Source organism: Staurois parvus, unplaced genomic scaffold, assembly GCF_062004578.1.
Source record: "Staurois parvus isolate SC_StPar_1 unplaced genomic scaffold, SC_StPar_1.0 ptg003582l, whole genome shotgun sequence".
Taxonomy (NCBI): domain Eukaryota; kingdom Metazoa; phylum Chordata; class Amphibia; order Anura; family Ranidae; genus Staurois; species Staurois parvus.
Genome location: NW_028321378.1, coordinates 5,741 through 25,312, shown reverse-complemented (window position 1 = coordinate 25,312; position 19,572 = coordinate 5,741). Strand labels below are relative to the sequence as shown.

Genomic DNA, 19,572 nt, shown 5'->3' with positions numbered 1-19,572 from the left:
CGGCACAGTCATCAGACCGATCACCAATTCTGGCTCCAGATACCGGCACAGTCATCAGACTGATCACCAGTCATGGCTCCAGATACCGGCACAGTCATCATGCTGGTCTCCGGTCATGGCTCCAGATACTGGCACAGCCAACATGCTGGTTACCGGCAATAGCTCCAGATACTGGCACAGTCATCATGCTGGTCTCCGGTCATGGCTCCAGATACCAGCACAGTCATCAGACTGATCACCAGTCATGGCTCCAGATACTGGCACAGTCATCAGACCGATCACCAATTAATAAATACTTCATGAGTAGAATTGGATTTTTTGCCTGGAGATCAGAGCTCTTACCCATAATCCATTCTATAAAAGGGTCGTTCTTTATTTAGTGTGACTTCAGAGACACAACGATAAATATAATATTCTTTATTAAGAAATATTGATAGAGAAAACAGCGGCTACGAGGCGTATACCAGGAACACAGCGATCTGAGTACTGACGGGACACAAACCATGGAACCCTGAGTTAGATACTGATGGTTGAGTAGATAAAATATTGAACTTCTTTCATCTGCTGCTCTGAGACCTTCCTTCCATACATCTTCTGCTCTGAGACCTTCCTTCCATACATCTGCTGCTCTCAGACCTTCCTTCCATACATCTGCTGCTCTCAGACCTTCCTTCCATACATCTGCTGCTCTCAGACCTTCCTTCCATACATCTGCTGCTCTCAGACCTTCCTTCCATACATCTGCTGCTCTGAGACCTTCCTTCCATACATCTTCTGCTCTGAGACCTTCCTTCCATACATCTGCTGCTCTCAGACCTTCCTTCCATACATCTGCTGCTCTGAGACCTTCCTTCCATACATCTTCTGCTCTGAGACCTTCCTTCCATACATCTGCTGCTCTCAGACCTTCCTTCCATACATCTGCTGCTCTCAGACCTTCCTTCCATACATCTGCTGCTCTCAGACCTTCCTTCCATACATCTGCTGCTCTCAGACCTTCCTTCCATACATCTGCTGCTCTGAGACCTTCCTTCCATACATCTTCTGCTCTGAGACCTTCCTTCCATACATCTGCTGCTCTGAGACCTTCCTTCCATACATCTTCTGCTCTAAGACCTTCCTTCCATACATCTGCTGCTCTGAGACCTTCCTTGCATACATCTTCTGCTTTGAGACCTTCCTTCCATACATCTGCTGCTCTAAGACCTGCCTTCCATACATCTTCTGCTCTGAGACCTTCTTTCCATACATCTGCTGCACTGAGACCTTCCTTCCATACATCTTCTGCTCTGAGACCTTCTTTCCATACATCTGCTGCACTGAGACCTGCCTTCCATACATCTTCTGCTCTGAGACCTTCTTTCCATACATCTGCTGCACTGAGACCTGCCTTCCATACATCTGCTGCGCTGAGACCTTCCTTGCATACATCTTCTGCTTTGAGACCTTCCTTCCATACATCTTCTGCTCTTAGACCTGCCTTCCATACATCTGCTGCTCTGAGACCTTCCTTCCATACATCTTCTGCTCTCAGACCTTCCTTCCATACATCTTCTGCTCTGAGACCTTCCTTCCATACATCTTCTGCTCTGAGACCTTCCTTCCATACATCTTCTGCTCTGAGACCTTCCTTCCATACATCTTCTGCTCTGAGACCTTCCTTCCATACAACTTCTGCTCTGAGACCTTCCTACCATACATCTTCTGCTCTCAGACCTTCCTTCCATACATCTTCTGCTCTGAGACCTTCCTTCCATACATCTTCTGGGGGTGTCTACGATGTGTAAACCAGTATGCTTGACGGATGTGGATTGCGTATGTCACCATCAGTCCATAGAAAATCTTGCAACTATGGGCACCTTGATGTATCTATCCAAGTACACTACTAATACCTCACTTACACAGATCTATAAAAATATACATACTGGCCAGAAAGAGATGTTTGTGTTCTACAAGGTTTAGCAAACAGATATACTGTGTTCCTGTGGTCTGATATATGACATAAAATATAAAGATTTGGCAAACTAGGCCAAGAAACATGAACAATCCATGAGGACTCCAAAAGGGTTTCACAGGGGATCCATGAGGGTTTCATGAGGACTCCATAAGGGGTTCAGAGGGGATCCATGAGGATTTCATGAGGACTCCATGGGGGATCCATGAGGGTTGCACGAGGGTTTCATGAGGATCTAATGAGGTCCACAGCCCTTCTTTGAGACTTCCACAAAGATTCTATGAGGGCACTCTGAAGGTTTTATGAGGGTTCCACAAGGATTTCAATAGGGTTTTTTGAGGGCTTCATAATGATTCAATGAGGGTTTAGTGAAAGTTTCTCAAAGATTTAATGAGGGTTTTATAAGAGCTCCAAACGGATTCCAGGAGGTTTTTCTGAGGGTTCCACAATGATTCCATAAGGGTTCACTGAAAGTTTTATGAAAGTTCCATGAGGATTCCTTGGGGGTTCTATGAGAAGTTTATAAGTGTTCATTTCTGGCAAGAAGCTGGAAGAGTTTATCATATGGTGGGTAATGTGGCTTATCAGTTAAATATCCTTTATCTGATGACACTTTTATGGCCGTGAAGAAGTCACTGCTCTTCTTTTTCTCCAGTATCCACTTGTCTTCATTGGTGCACAAAGAATTGGCATTGATTTATGTACTCCATATTTATGACCTAGTCAATTCTTCTGTTGTGTCATCTTGAATGCCTACAAGAGAACTATGATGATATTTCAGTTTTTTGTTGACTTGGAGAGTGCCTGCTAACTCCTCGTAGAGCCCCGTGTATGGTCACACAAGCTACTCTGACTGTTGGGCACCAGCTGTATTGATAGCCGATGATGGAAGAAGTCCTTCATCGCTCTACTTTGGATCTTCAAACATGATCCAAGACCAAATGGATAATCTGGGATCACTGTCACCTATAGAGTATTTGGCACCGGTTGGGAAATGTCCGGTCTCTATAGTGCAGACGTGTTGGAACAGAGTACCTGAATCTGTGGTTAGTACCTCTTCAGTGTGACCCCCTAAACACCCTGAAATTCGGCACAGTATGTACATTTCTAAGTCGGAGCTGTGGCACCCCTCCACCCCTTTCCTGTGTCCTTCAAAACAAGCACCTCTCTATAGTTCGCGTGCCGTATAAAAATTGTGGGCACGTGGCCTACTGGACATTTATTGTGGCTCGTTAGCTCTCTACCAATGGCAGGTTCACTTTAGAGAAGGACTCCTATGGATACTTTATTCGTGGAGATGTTAAAATAACTATTGAAGTTATAGCCAGTTACTAATTTGGTTTCATTTTCTTTAGCTGAGGAAGCCACCAACATTCCAGAGTGAGGCTCTTCCTGCCTTGTCCCCGGGGGTAAGGACACTTCATCTGTGCACCCTTACGTCACCTCCATAGACAGCCGAGCTCCAGGCCAGTGACACTGGGAAGTTCACACGCAGGAAGCAGCTAGGAGCTGCTGTTCCATGAAATCCTGCGTCTTCGGCGTCCATCGGACGTGGCTTTCTGGAGTCCTCTTCATCCCAATATTTGTGGGGCATAATATAACGTGAAAGCAGAAGAATGTCACTTTTGTGCCTTCTAACCTTATCAGACTGAGGAGGAACTCAGAAGAGGCATGATGGGGGGATACCAAGGGTGACAATTCTGTGTTATACCAGGAGTTGCAGAATCAGAGGAGAAGCTCATAAATGGTCTCCTTCAGACCTGACCACTTATGACTTGCTGTACACAGGTGGTGGCCACACAAAAACTCTGATGTTAAAATTATTCCTCATGGGGATTCACTGTTAGAGCCATAGGGACCCCAAAATTGCAGTTTTTCGCAGGTTGGTTTTTTTTTGCATTGGAATGACATTATCTGGCCAGTTTAGATGCAAATAGCGCCAAGCAAGAGTTCATCCGCATCTTCAAGCTTCACATATTGTAATACGGCTGCTGGTTCTTCAAGAAGCAGAAAAAAAAAATTAAAAAGAAGACACGATTATGATGAAAAAAATGTAAAAATGCGGCATTGTGATTAAAATATCTCATCATGTAAGAAGAATTTGCATAGTTGTGTTTTTCACTTCAAAAAATATCAGGTGGTGTCAACACAAAGCATGAGACATCTTCTCATATCCTAGGAATGTTCTGAGGTGCAAAATGTTGTACCCGACAGAGGAATAGACAAAATCATTGAATTCATTGCTGGAGGTGTCTGAAATATTAGCCTCCATCAGGGGCTTCTTTGGTCTACTGAACATCTTACGTAAGGAACACATAGAAGAGTCTGTAATGTTGGTCTTTGAGGTCTACTTAGGCTGTGGTTCTTCAGGACAAAGTCACGTGATTTGAGATCAACAGAAGGAGGTCACAGTGACGAGATTATCATCTTGGAGGCATCTTCTTTTCACAGTAAGAAGCATGGACTCTTCTTTTTAACTGGATTCGGGTTGAGGACGGCTCTCACTGACTCTGAGAAAACTTCTTTGATGCCTTCTTGGTTCAGCGCTGAGCACTCCATGTACTTCACTGCGTGGATCTGCTTGGACAAGCTGACGCCTTGTTGGTAGGTGATGGGAAGCTGGTTCTGCTCCTTTAGCTTTTTGATGACATCCGGGTTGCTTCTCAGATCCTTCTTGGTGCCCACCAGGAGGATGGGAACGTTAGGACAATGGTGGCCCACTTCAGGATACCACTTGTGCTTTACGTTCTCGTAAGATGGTGGACTGGCAATGGAGAAGCAGATGATGAAGACATTGGTCTGGGGGTAAGACAATGTCCTTAGTCGGTCATACTCTTCCTGGCCGGCTGTGTCCCACAAGTTTAGGCTCACGGTTTTTCCATCCACTGTGCTCTGGGCACTGTAGTTGTCAAACACTGTGGGGATGTATTCCTTGGGGAAAGCATTGGTGGTGTAACAGATGAGAAGACAAGTTTTCCCTACAGCTCCATCCCCGACTACCACACACTTGATGCTCTGCATTGTTTTCGTTGTGTCCAATCTCAGCAACCTGGAAAAGAAAGAATGAAGTCAGATGTACGAAACTTCAACATCGAACATATCTGGCAAGGATAAGTCTCCCTAAAACCAATATCTTGAATAGGCGGGGGGCTGGACAACCAACTGGCTTCTTCACAATGATAGGGCACACCAACAGCAAGATCTCCCCTAAATATTGCAGAGTCTTACTCCTCTTGTAGAAGTCAATGTAATTTAAACAATGGGGAACGCCCAAACCTTCAATGACAGAAGACTCCAGCACAACGGCTTCAGCTGGTAGCTGGGAAATCAGAGTTTGGAGAAGATTTTACCCTCCCCACCCCCCTCAATCCATCAGGTTGGGTGTACAGACTCTGGAACATGCATTCTGATAAAGCCGATGTTCATATAGTAGATTACAGTACAACGTCTAAAAAGACTTGATAAGAATAGTTGGTAACAATATAGAACTTCCACGTTCTCAACATCTTTGACTTATTAGATTCATAGAATCGTCCAGGACCTGGAGGTGAAAGTGCCGGTGGTGGTCATTTGCAGGTTGTCACCACAGAGAAGTGGGGCAATGGCAGCAACCAAGTGTTTGTGGGGGGGTTGAAGATGGCAGGTCCCTGTATGCCTTTTTGTCGTATGGCCGAGCCAGCCATAACAGGAGTAAATGGTCATATCTGCGGGACATCAATCCATGTCCACCGAGTACTGAGTAGTCTAGATGTCTCCTAGTACCATTTTTAAATTATTATTGTTGTAATCGTCTGTTGGTTGGAGTTGTAGAATCGCCACATACGATAATAAAGTACTCATATCCCCCCATAATAATAAAAAACAAAACAGCTACTTGTCCTAAGGCAAACTTTTGAACTACCACCCAACACTGTCCGTCAGTCACACCTCAAAAACCAAGGAGAAGGATGCACACTACAGCCAACACACGTCCCTGCCCGACCCGCTATAGGGATGAGGTTTGGGATTGCCACTGCCGTGAGTTGGAGGAAAGTCCTTTGGTTCGAGATTAGAAATCTGACCAGATCAGCAATGGTCAGGCGTACACGTGTTAGGCCTATTATCCCTCATAAATACTGCCCTGCTGCTGGCCAGGCTTACACTGCTGGATAATCTGTGGTCTCCAGATTCGAGACGAACCAATGGTTCAAGTCCAACCTAGAATTGAACTTTGTTGTTCTGGCATTCAGACAAATGCCCGATATTATATACAGTAAGCAGTATTTCTACCACTTCCACATATGACGGCTTCCTGCTATTAGTGGTTTCCAAGGAAGCTGCAGATGCTTGCACCCACGAAATCCGAGGCAGGGATAGCAGTGATGTTACTGTACCAAATATGGCCGCTGGCTGTACTTGGGCAATGACATTGACAACACTAACCATCTCAGTAATCCCAACACTACGAGTCCCTGCAATCCTACCCCTTAGCCTGGCTCTGACCCAAACACTCACACTACCCCTCTCTGTAACACTCACACTAGGGTTGGTGAACTGTGTCATTCATGGTTCGGAGATCACATGGTGTCCTGGGATGGGGGGTCGGTGAACAGTGTCATTCATGGTTAGGAGATCACATGGTGTCCTGGGATGGGGGGTCGGTGAACTGTGTCATTCATGGTTGGGAGATCTTGTGGTGTCCTGGGATGGGGGTTCGATGACCTGTGTCATTCATGGTTGGGAGCTCTTGTGGTGTCCTGGGATGGGGGGTTGGTGAACTGTGTCATTCATGGTTCGGAGATCACATGGTGTCCTGGGATGGGGGGTCGGTGAACAGTGTCATTCATGGTTAGGAGATCACATGGTGTCCTGGGATGGGGGGTCGGTGAACTGTGTCATTCATGGTTGGGAGATCTTGTGGTGTCCTGGGATGGGGGGTCGGTGAACTGTGTCATTCATGGTTCGGAGATCACATGGTGTCCTGGGATGGGGGGTCGGTGAACAGTGTCATTCATGGTTAGGAGATCACATGGTGTCCTGGGATGGGGGGTCGGTGAACTGTGTCATTCATGGTTGGGAGATCTTGTGGTGTCCTGGGATGGGGGGTCAGTGAACTGTGTCATTCATGGTTAGGAGATCACATGCTGTCCTGGGATGGGGGGTTGGTGAACTGTGTCATTCATGGTTAGGAGATCACATGGTGTCCTGGGATGGGGGTTCGATGACCTGTGTCATTCATGGTTGGGAGCTCTTGTGGTGTCCTGGGATGGGGGGTCAGTGAACTGTGTCATTCATGGTTGGGAGATCACGTGGTGTCCTGGGATGAGGGGTCAGTGAACTGTGTCATTCATGGTTGGGAGATCACGTGGTGTCCTGGGATGGGGCGTCGGTGAACTCTGTCATTCATGGTTGGGAGATCACGTGGTGTCCTGGGATGGGGGGTCGGTAACCTGTGTCGTTCATGGTTGGGATATCTTGTGGTGTCCTGGGATGGGGGGTCGGTGAACTGTGTCATTCATGGTTGGGAGATCTTGTGGTCATTTATGGTTGGGAGATCTTGTGGTGTCCTGGGATGGGGTGTCAGTGAACTGTGTCGTTTATGGTTTGGGGATCACGTGGTGTCCTGGGATGGGGGGGTTGGTGACCTGTGTCGTTCATGGTTGGGAGATCTTGTGGTGTCCTGGGATGGGGGTCAATGACCTGTGTCATTCATGGTTGGGAGATCTCGTGGTGTCCTGGGATGGGGGGTCGGTGACCTGTGTCATTCATGGTTGGGAGATCACATGGTGTCCTGGGATGGGGGGGTCGGTGACCTGTGTCGTTCATGGTTGGGAGATCTTGTGGTGTCCTGGGATGGGGGGTCGATGAACTGTGTCATTCATGGTTGGGAGATCTCATGGTGTCCTGGGATGGGGGGTCGGTGAACTGTGTTGTTTATGGTTGGGAGATCTCGTGGTGTCCTGGGATGGGGGGTCAATGAACTGTGTCATTCATGGTTGGGAGATCTTGTGGTGTCCTGGGATGGGGGGTCAGTGAACTGTGTCGTTCATGGTTGGGGGATCACGTGGTGTCCTGGGATGGGGGGTCGGTGAACTGTGTCGTTCATGGTTGGGAGATCTTGTGGTGTCCTGGGATGGGGGGTCGCTGAACTGTGTCGTTCATGGTTGGGAGATCTTGTGGTGTCCTGGGATGGGGGGTCGGTGACCTGTGTCGTTCATGGTTGGGAGATCACGTGGTGTCCTGGGATGGGGGGTCGGTGACCTGTGTCATTCATGGTTGGGAGATCACGTGGTGTCCTGGGATGGGGGGTCGGTGAACTGTGTCGTTTATGGTTGGGAGATCACATGGTGTCCTGGGATGGGGGTCAATGAACTGTGTCATTCATGGTTGGGAGATCTTGTGGTGTCCTGGGATGGGGGGTCGGTGAACTGTGTCATTCATGGTTGGGAGATCACGTGGTGTCCTGGAATGGGGGGTCGGTGACCTGTGTCATTCATGGTTGGGAGATCTTGTGGTGTCCTGGGATGGGGGGTCGGTGAACTGTGTCATTCATGGTTGGGAGATCTTGTGGTGTCCTGGGATGGGGGGTCGGTGAACTGTGTCATTCATGGTTGGGAGATCACGTGGTGTCCTGGGATGGGGGGTCGGTGACCTGTGTCATTCATGGTTGGGAGATCTTGTGGTGTCCTGGGATGGGGGGTCGGTGAACTGTGTCATTCATGGTTGGGAGATCTTGTGGTCATTTATGGTTGGGAGATCACGTGGTGTCCTGGGATGGGGGGTCAGTGACCTGTGTCGTTCATGGTTGGGAGATCTTGTGGTGTCCTGGGATGGGGGGTCGGTGACCTGTGTCGTTCATGGTTGGGAGATCTTGTGGTGTCCTGGGATGGGGGGTCGGTGACCTGTGTCGTTCATGGTTGGGAGATCACGTGGTGTCCTGGGATGGGGGGTCGGTGACCTGTGTCGTTCATGGTTGGGAGATCACGTGGTGTCCTGGGATGGGGGGTCAGTGAACTGTGTCATTCATGGTTGGGAGATCTTGTGGTGTCCTGGGATGGGGGGTCGGTGACCTGTGTCATTCATGGTTGGGAGATCACGTGGTGTCCTGGGATAGGGGGTCGGTGACCTGTGTCGTTCAAGGTTGGGAGATCTTGTGGTGTCCTGGGATGGGGGGTCGGTGAGCTGTGTCATTCATGGTCGGGAGATCACGTGGTGTCCTGGGATGGGGGGTCGGTGACCTGTGCCATTCATGGTTGGGAGATCATGTGGTGTCCTGGGATGGGGGGTCGTGACCTGTGTCGTTCATGGTTGGGAGATCACGTGGTGTCCTGGGATGGGGGGTCGGTGAACTGTGTCGTTCATGGTTAGGAGATCTTGTGGTGTCCTGGGATGGGGGGTCGGTGACCTGTGTCATTCATGGTTGGGAGATCACGTGGTGTCCTCGGATGGGGGGTCGGTGACCTGTGTCATTCATGGTTGGGAGATCACGTGGTGTCCTGGGATGGGGGGTCGGTGACCTGTGTCATTCATGGTTGGGAGATCTTGTGGTGTCCTGGGATGGGGGGTCAGTGACCTGTGTCATTCATGGTTGGGAGATCACGTGGTGTCCTGGGATGGGGGGTCGGTGACCTGTGTCATTCATGGTTGGGAGATCTTGTGGTGTCCTGGGATGGGGGGTCAGTGACCTGTGTCATTCATGGTTGGGAGATCTTGTGGTGTCCTGGGATGGGGGGGTCAGTGACCTGTGTCATTCATGGTTGGGAGATCATGTGGTGTCCTGGGATGGGGGGTCGGTGAACTGTGTCGTTCATGGTTAGGAGATCTTGTGGTGTCCTGGGATGGGGGGTTGGTGAACTGTGTCATTCATGGTTGGGAGATCTTGTGGTGTCCTGGGATGGGGGGGTCGGTGACCTGTGTCATTCATGGTTGGGAGATCTTGTGGTGTCCTGGGATGGGGGGTCGGTGACCTGTGTCATTCATGGTTGGGAGATCTTGTGGTGTCCTGGGATGGGGGGTCAGTGAACTGTGTCGTTCATGGTTGGGAGATCTTGTGGTGTCCTGGGATGGGGGGTCGGTGACCTGTGTCATTCATGGTTGGGAGATCTTGTGGTGTCCTGGGATGGGGGGTCGGTGACCTGTGTCATTCATGGTTGGGAGATCTTGTGGTGTCCTGGGATGGGGGGTCGGTGACCTGTGTCATTCATGGTTGGGAGATCATGTGGTGTCCTGGGATGGGGGGTCGGTGACCTGTGTCATTCATGGTTGGGAGATCTTGTGGTGTCCTGGGATGGGGGGTCAGTGACCTGTGTCATTCATGGTTGGGAGATCTTGTGGTGTCCTGTAACTCAGTTTCATCAGTTCAGCTTTCCAGAAATGTTCTACCAGTAAAGAATGTGAAGAAATTCCCTTCACTATTTCCTGCAGCTCACAAAGAGGAAGTTCCATGTGACACTCTCCGGCCACTTCCTCATTTCACACAACTTCCCCCTGACTATCGCCTTCACCAAGTCACACCAGATCTTCCTGACTCTTCAAAAATAGAATCTCCAGCTCTATATATAAAAGGTTGGCGGAGAATGCCTTCCGCCCATGTCTCCGTGGTGTCTCCGTGGTGTGTCCTTGGTGTCTCCTTGGTGTCTCTGTGGTGTCTCCGTGGTGTGTCCTTGGTGTCTCTGGCTTCGTGGTTAGCATGCTTTCCTTGCTGCACTCGGTTCCTCAGCTCACCTCCCAGCAGGGTAGACATTGTATGTTTTCCACAATGATTGGGGGGTCCTCCTGGTAGGTTGATTGGCATTGACCTCGGTGGTCACTGTCCAGGCTAACATGATTTATATTGCCCCTCTTTATTTGGGGGTCAGAGGTCATCTCCTGCCCCATCACTTGCCTGAGCTGGAAGGCAGTGTGTAAGATCAGCCAGCTGATAGGCCCCTTACTGTGACCTCTGACCCTCTGATTGGCTACAACAGTATTTCCGGTATGGATATTCTTTATAAGAGAACCTGTCAGAGAAATCCCCGAGAACCTTTCATACTACTTACCCTCCGGTGCCTATACTTACCTTTACTGCCTCCACCATCACACCCCTCACAAAGTCACCGACAGTCCTCATCAACAGCTAACTTCAACTGGGCCCACAACAGACGTGCCTCCCCTCCCCCGTATGACAGTGTCTGGACTAGGATTTGGCTTTTAGGCCCCAACTAATGAATTTTTGGTGGAGATGGATCACGTGGTCACAGATTGAGATGGATCACGTGGTCACAGATGGAGATGGGTCAGGTGGTCACAGATGGAGATAGGTCATGTGATCACAGATGGAGATAGCTCACGTGTTCACAGATGGAAATGGGTCCCGTGGTCACAGATGTAGACTGGATCCGTGGTCACAAACGGAAACAGGTCCTGTGGTCACAGATGGAGATGAATCCTGTGGTCATAGATGAAGATGGGTCACATGGTCACAGATGGAGATGGGTCAGGTGGTCAGAGATGGAGATGGCTCACGTGGTCACAGATGGAGATGGGTCCCGTTGTCACAGATATAGATTGGTCCTGTGGTCAAAGATGTAGACTGGTCCCATGGTCACAAATGGAAATGGGTCCTGTGGTTACAGATGGAGATAAGTCATGTGGTCACAGATGGAGATGGGTCATGTGGTCACAGATGGAGATGGCTTACGTGGTCACAGATGTGGACATGGGTCCTGTGGTCACAGATGTAGACTGGACCCATGGTCACAAATGGAAACGGGTCCAGTGGTCAAAGATGGAGACGGGTCAGGTGGTCACAGATGGAAATGGATCCTATGGTCACAAATGGAGATGGGTTATGTGGTCATGAATGGAGATGGGTCACATGGTCACTGATGGTGATGGGTCACATGGTCACAGATGGAGATGGGTCCTGTGGTCCCAGATGGAGATGGGTCTCATGGTCACAGATAGAGATGGGTCCCATGGTCACAGATGGAGATGGGTCACATGGTCATAGATGGAGATGAGTCACGTGATCACAGATAGAGATGGGTCTCATGGTCACAGATAGAGACGAGTCTCGTGGTCACAGATAGAGACGGGTCTCGTGGTCACAGATAGAGATGGGTCCCATGGTCACAGATGGAGATGGGTCCCATGGTCACAGATGGAGATGGGTCCCATGGTCACAGATAGAAATGGGTCTTGTGGTCCCAGATGGAGATTGGTCCCATGGTCATAGATGGAGATGGGTCCCATGGTCACAGATGGAGATTGGTCCCATGGTCATAGATAGAGATGGGTCCCATGGTCACAGATAGAGACGGGTCTCGTGGTCACAGATAGAGACGGGTCTCGTGGTCACAGATAGAGACGGGTCTCGTGGTCACAGATAGAGATGGGTCTCATGGTCACAGATAGAGATGGGTCTCATGGTCACAGATAGAGATGGGTCCCATGGTCACAGATGGAGATGGGTCACATGGTCATAGATGGAGATGAGTCATGTGATCACAGATAGAGATGGGTCCCATGGTCACAGATAGAGATGGGTCTCATGGTCACAGATAGAGATGGGTCACATGGTCACAGATGGAGATGGGTCACATGGTCATAGATGGAGATGAGTCACGTGATCACAGATAGAGATGGGTCTCATGGTCAAAGATGGAGATGGGTCCCATGGTCACAGATGGAGATGGGTCCCATGGTCACAGATAGAGATGGGTCCCATGGTCACAGATAGAAATGGGTCTTGTGGTCCCAGATGGAGATTGGTCCCATGGTCATAGATGGAGATGAGTCACGTGATCACAGATAGAGATGGGTCTCATGGTCACAGATAGAGACGAGTCTCGTGGTCACAGATAGAGACGGGTCTCGTGGTCACAGATAGAGATGGGTCCCATGGTCACAGATGGAGATGGGTCTCGTGGTCACAGATAGAGATGGGTCCCATGGTCACAGATGGAGATGGGTCCCATGGTCACAGATGGAGATGGGTCCCATGGTCACAGATAGAAATGGGTCTTGTGGTCCCAGATGGAGATTGGTCCCATGGTCATAGATGGAGATGGGTCCCATGGTCACAGATGGAGATGGGTCCCATGGTCACAGATAGAGACGAGTCTCGTGGTCACAGATAGAGACGGGTCTCGTGGTCACAGATAGAGACGGGTCTCGTGGTCACAGATGGAGATGAGTCTCGTGGTTACAGATGGAGATCGGTCACGTGGAAGTCTGATTGGCTGCAATCACTTTAACTGCAAACTTGCCATCTGTTCCAGGGAAATCCTTGGCACCTGCCGTGCGCCAGGCCGAGGTCATGTGACTTTTCTGGAGACTTTGATCTGGACAGCGGCCTCCCTGTGAGCAGTTCAGTTGTTCAGGAAGTTTGGATTTCCTACATGAAAAGTCTGGGAAGTTTTCCGAGATTTCTGTCCCTCTGAAGTGCGTGGAATGTGCAGGAAGCTCCAGATCCCGCCGGGAACGTCTGGGAAGATTCCGGAATTCACAATCAGAGGAACAATTGCTGATGGGAGGTGGTGGCACATTACACGTGGAGGATATCATACGTGTGACCACCAGTGGTGGGGAATCATGGACCTGGAAGGGTCACCTGGAAGAGGTTTAGAGGAGGTCACCTTCCATGATGGTCATGGAGTTGGTGAGGAGAGAATGGTGGACTTCGGACAAGCAGCAATCCTTGTGCTGTACATGTGGGGGCGCCCCTGCCACACTCTACGGCGAGGTCCCTGAAGAGCCCCTGTCACTGCCCATTCTGGGCTGCTGATTGGCCACACATCCAACCCCAGCAGGGGCACGTACATACCCAGCCACCCCTCTCACACTGCTGGATCTTGTGTTAAGGGGGCAGAGCTTCCAGGTATGGGGGAGCATATGACTCCACCCCATTCTGAGTGACCAATCAGCAGGCCCAAATGCTGACACATGGGGGGAGGTGAGATGACATCACCACCTGTCTAAGCTCTGACAGTCATCCACAGCGGGCCCATGCTGCTCCTCCATAGACAGGGCACAGGGGGAGTTGTCACCCGAGGACAGGAAGTGTGTTACTGGCAGGATCACCAGGAGAGAATAAAGGAGAAAAACCTAAAAAGGAAAATGAATGCAGACGCCCATGTGAGGGAGAGCGAGCGGCAATATATAGGGGTTAGATACAGGGGGGTCAATGTTGGGGTCACAGGGGGGGTCAGTGTTGGGGATAAAGGGAGGGTCAGTGTTGGGGTTACAGTTGGGGATCTGTGTTGAGGTTACAGGGGGGGTCAGTGTTGGGGATACAGGGAGGGTTAGTGTTGGGGTCACAGGGGGGGGTCAGTGTTGGGGATACAGGGAGGGTTAGTGTTGGGGTCACAGGGGGGGTCAGTGTTGGGGATACAGGGAGGGTTAGTGTTGGGGTCACAGGGGGGGTCAGTGTTGGGGATACAGGGGGGTCAGTTTTGGGGTTACAGGGAGGGTCAGTGTTGGGGGTACAAGGGGGGTCAGTGTTGGGGATACAGGGGGGTCGGTTTTGGGGTTACAGGGGGGGTCAGTGTTGGGGGTACAGGGAGGGTCAGTGTTGGGGTTACATGGAGGGTCAGTGTTGGGGTTACAGGGAGGGTCAGTGTTGGGGTTACAGGGAGGGTAAGTGTTGGGGTTACAGGGAGGGTCGGTGTTGGATTACCGGGAGGATCAGTGTTGGGAGTACAAGGGGGGTCAGTGTTGGGGATACAGGGAGGGTCGGTGTTGGGGGTTACAGGGAGGGTCAGTGTTGGGGGTACAAGGAGGATCAGTGTTGGGGTTACAGGGAGGGTCAGTGTTGGGGGTACAAGGAGGATCAGTGTTTGGGTTACAGGGAGGGTCAGTGTTGGGGGTACAGGGAGGGTCAGTGTTGGTGTTACAGTTGGGGATCTGTGTTGGGGTTACAGGGAGGGTCGGTGTTGGGGGTACAAGGGGGGTCAGTGTTGGGGATACAGGGAGGGTCGGTGTTGGGGGTTACAGGGAGGGTCAGTGTTGGGGTTACAGGGAGGGTCGGTGTTGGGGGTTACAGGGAGGGTCAGTGTTGGGGTTACAGTTGGGGATCTGTGTTGGGGTTACAGGGGGGGTCAGTGTTGGGGTCACAAGGGGGGTGAGTGTTGGGGATACAGGGGGGTCAGTTTTGGGGTTACAGGGAGGGTCAGTGTTGGGGGTACAAGGAGGATCAGTGTTTGGGTTACAGGGAGGGTCGGTGTTGAGGTTACAGGGAGGGTCAGTGTTGGGGGTACAGGGAGGGGCAGTGTTGGTGTTACAGTTGGGGATCTGTGTTGGGGTTACAGGGGGGTCAGTGTTGGGGTCACAGGGGGGGTCAGTGTTGGGGATACAGGGGGGGTAAGTTTTGGGGTTACAGGGAGGGTCAGTGTTGGGGGTACAAGGAGGATCAGTGTTTGGGTTACAGGAAGGGTCAGTGTTGGGGTTACAGGGAGGGTCAGTGTTGGGGTTACAGGGAGGGTCAGTGTCGGGGTTACAGGGAGGGTCAGTGTTGGGGTTATAGGGAGGGTCGGTGTTGAGGGTACAGGGAGAATCAGTGTTGGGGTTACAGGGAGGGTCAGTGTCGGGGATACAGGGAGGGTCAGTGTCGGGGTTACAGGGGGGTCAGTGTTGGGGATACAGGGAGGGTCGGTGTTGGGGGTTACAGGGAGGGTCAGTGTTGGGGTTACAGGGAGGGTCGGTGTTGGGGGTACAGGATTGGTCAGTGTTGGGGGTACAGGGAAGGTTAGTGTTGGGGTTACAGGGAGGGTCAGTGTTGGGGTTACAGGGAGGGTCAGTGTTGGGGTTACAGGGGGGTCAGTGTTGGGGTTAAAGGGAGGGTCGGTGTTGGAGTTACAGGGAGGGTCGGTGTTGGGGTTACAGGGAGGGGCAGTGTTGGGGTTACAGGGAGGGTCACTGTTGGGGTTACAGGGAGGGTCAGTGCTGGGGTTACAGGGAGGGTCGGTGTTGGGGTTACAGGGAGGGTCAGTGTTGGGGTTACAGGGAGGGTCAGTGTTTGGGGTACAGGGAGGATCAGTGTTGTGGTCACAGGGAGGGTCGGTGTTGGAGTTACAGGGAGGGTCAGTGTTGGGGTTACAGGGAGGGTCAGTGTTGGGGTTACAGGGAGGGTCGTGTTGGGGTTATGGGGAGTGTTAGTGTTGGGGTTACAGGGAGGGTCGGTGTTGGGGTTACAGGGAGGGTCAGTGTTGGGGTTACAGGGAGGGTCAGTGTTGGGGTTACAGGATGGGTCAGTGTTGGGGTTACAGGGAGGGTCGGTGTTGGGGGTACAGGGAGGGTCGGTGTTGGGGTTACAGGGAGGGTCAGTGTTGGGGTTACAGGGAGGGTCGGTGTTGGGGTTACAGGGAGGGTCGGTGTTGGGGGTACAGGGAGGGTCAGTGTTGGGGTTACAGGGAGGGTCAGTGTTGGGCTTACAGGGAGGGTCAGTGTTGGGGTTTCAGGGAGGGTCGGTGTTGGGGTTACAGGGAGGGTCAGTGTTGGGGTTACAGGAAGGGTTAGTGTTGGGGTTACAGGGAGGTCAGTGTTGGGGTTACAGGGGGGGTCAGTGTTGGGGTTACAGGAAGGGTCAGTGTTGGGGTTACAGGGAGGGTCAGTGTTGGGGTTACAGGGAGGGTCAGTGTCGGGGTTACAGGGAGGGTCAGTGTCGGGGTTACAGGGAGGGTCAGTGTTGGGGTTATAGGGAGGGTCGGTGTTGAGGGTACAGGGAGAATCAGTGTTGGGGTTACAGGGAGGGTCAGTGTCGGGGATACAGGGAGGGTCAGTGTCGGGGTTACAGGGGGGTCAGTGTTGGGGATACAGGGAGGGTCGGTGTTGGGGGTTACAGGGAGGGTCAGTGTTGGGGTTACAGGGAGGGTCGGTGTTGGGGGTACAGGATTGGTCACTGTTGGGGTTACAGGGAGGGTTAGTGTTGGGGTTACAGGGAGGGTCAGTGTTGGGGTTACAGGGAGAATCAGTGTTGGGGGTACAGGGAAGGTTAGTGTTGGGGTTACAGGGAGGGTCAGTGTTGGGGTTACAGGGAGGGTCAGTGTTGGGGTTACAGGGGGGTCAGTGTTGGGGTTAAAGGGAGGGTCGGTGTTGGGGGTACAGGATTGGTCAGTGTTGGGGTTACAGGGAGGGTCAGTGTTGGAGTTACAGGGAGGGTCGGTGTTGGGGTTACAGGGAGGGGCAGTGTTGGGGTTACAGGGAGGGTCACTGTTGGGGTTACAGGGAGGGTCAGTGCTGGGGTTACAGGGAGGGTCGGTGTTGGGGTTACAGGGAGGGTCAGTGTTTGGGGTACAGGGAGGATCAGTGTTGTGGTCACAGGGAGGGTCGGTGTTGGAGTTACAGGGAGGGTCAGTGTTGGGGTTACAGGGAGGGTCAGTGTTGGGGTTACAGGGAGGGTCGTGTTGGGGTTATGGGGAGTGTTAGTGTTGGGGTTACAGGGAGGGTCAGTGTTGGGGTTACAGGGAGGGTCAGTGTTGGGGTTACAGGATGGGTCAGTGTTGGGGTTACAGGGAGGGTCGGTGTTGGGGGTACAGGGAGGGTCAGTGTTGGGGTTACAGGGAGGGTCAGTGTTGGGGTTACAGGGAGGGTCGGTGTTGGGGTTACAGGGAGGGTCAGTGTTGGGGGTACAGGGAGGGTCAGTGTTGGGGTTACAGGGAGGGTCAGTGTTGGGCTTACAGGGAGGGTCAGTGTTGGGGTTTCAGGGAGGGTCGGTGTTGGGGTTACAGGGAGGGTCAGTGTTGGGGTTACAGGAAGGGTTAGTGTTGGGGTTACAGGGAGGATTAGTGTTGGGGTTACAGGAGGGTCGGTGTTGGGGGTACAGGGAGGGTCGGTGTTGGGGTTACAGGGAGGGTCGGTGTTGGGGTTACAGGGAGGGTCAGTGTTGGGGTTACAGGGAGGGGCGGTGTTGGGGTTACAGGGAGGATTAGTGTTGGGGTTACAGGGAGGGTCGGTGTTGGGGTACAGGGAGGGTCGGTGTTGGGGTTACAGGGAGGGTCGGTGTTGGGGTTACAGGGAGGTCAGTGTTGGGGTTACAGGGAGGGGCGGTGTTGGGGTTACAGGGAGGATTAGTGTTGGGGTTACAGGGAGGGTCGGTGTTGGGGTACAGGGAGGGTCGGTGTTGGGGTTACAGGGAGGGTCGGTGTTGGGGTTACAGGGAGAATCAGTGTTGGGGTTACAGGGAGGGTCAGTGTTGGGGTTACAGGGAGGGTCAGTGTCGAGGTTACAGGGAGGGTCGGTGTTGGGGTTACAGGGAGGGTCAGTGTTGGGGTTACAGGATGGGTCAGTGTTGGGGTTACAGGGAGGTCAGTGTTGGGGTTATAGGGAGGGTCAGTGTTGGGGTTACAGGATGGGTCAGTGTTGGTGTTACAGGGGGGTCAGTGTTGGGGTTACAGGGAGGGTCGGTGTTGGGGTTACAGGGAGGGTCAGTGTTGGGGTTACAGGGAGGGTCGGTGTTGGGGTTACAGGGAGGGTTGGTGTTGGGGTTACAGGGAGGGTCGGTGTTGGGGTTACAGGGAGAATCAGTGTTGGGGTTACAGGGAGGGTCAGTGTCGAGGTTACAGGGAGGGTCGGTGTTGGGGTTACAGGGAGGGTCAGTGTTGGGGTTACAGGGAGGATTAGTGTTGGGGTTACAGGGAGGGTCAGTGTTTGGGTTACAGGGAGGGTCAGTGTTGGGGTTACAGGATGGGTCAGTGTTGGGGTTACAGGGAGGTCAGTGTTGGGGTTACAGGGGGGGTCAGTGTTGGGGTTACAGGATGGGTCAGTGTTGGTGTTACAGGGGGGTCAGTGTTGGGGTTACAGGGAGGGTCGGTGTTGGGGTTACAGGGAGGGTCAGTGTTGGGGTTACAGGGAGGGTCGGTGTTGGGGTTACAGGGAGGGTCGGTGTTGGGGTTACAGGGAGGGTCAGTGTTGGGGTTACAGGGAGGGTCGGTGTTGGGGTTACAGGGAGGGTCGGTGTTGGGGTTACAGGGAGGGTCAGTGTTGGGGTTACAGGGAGAATCAGTGTTGGGGTTACAGGGAGGGTCAGTGTTGGGGTTACAGGGAGAATCAGTGTTGGGGTTACAGGGAGGGTCAGTGTTGGGGTTACAGGGAGAATCAGTGTTGGGGTTACAGGGAGGGTCAGTGTTGGGGTTACAGGGAGGGTCAGTGTTGGGGGTACAGGATTGGTCAGTGTTGGGGGTACAGGGAGGGTTAGTGTTGGGGTTACAGGGAGGGTCGGTGTTGGGGTTACAGGGAGGGTCAGTGTTGGGGTACAGGGAGGGTCAGTGTTGGGGTTACAGGGAGGGTCGGTGTTGGGGTTACAGGGAGGGTCAGTGTTGGGGTTACAGGGAGGGTCGGTGTTGGGGTTACAGGGAGAATCTGTGTTGGGGTTACAGGGAGGGTCAGTGTTGGGGTTACAGGGAGGGTCAGTGTTGGGGTTACAGGGGGGTCAGTGTTGGGGTTACAGGGAGGGTCAGTGTTGGGGTTACAGGGAGGTCAGTGTTGGGGTTACAGGGAGGGTCAGTGTTGGGGTTACAGGGAGGTCAGTGTTGGGGTTACAGGGGGGTCAGTGTTGGGGTTACAGGGAGGGTCAGTGTTGGGGTTACAGGGGGGTCAGTGTTGGAGTTACAGGGGGGTCAGTGTTGCGGGTACAGGGGGGTCAGTGTTGGGGTTACAGGGGG

The 19,572-nt window shown here is 52.3% G+C and overlaps 1 protein-coding gene across 1 annotated transcript; it reads right to left on the bottom strand.

The window, feature by feature from the left end:
* Window positions 1–402: 402 nt before the first annotated feature.
* On the bottom strand, window positions 403–5,205 carry LOC149427685 (rho-related GTP-binding protein RhoG). Its single transcript, XM_089667775.1, has one exon. It carries the CDS (start codon window positions 4,973–4,975, stop codon window positions 4,400–4,402), a length of 576 nt encoding a protein of 191 aa, XP_089523901.1. The 5' UTR covers window positions 4,976–5,205; the 3' UTR covers window positions 403–4,399.
* Between the last annotated feature and the right edge of the window lie 14,367 nt (window positions 5,206–19,572).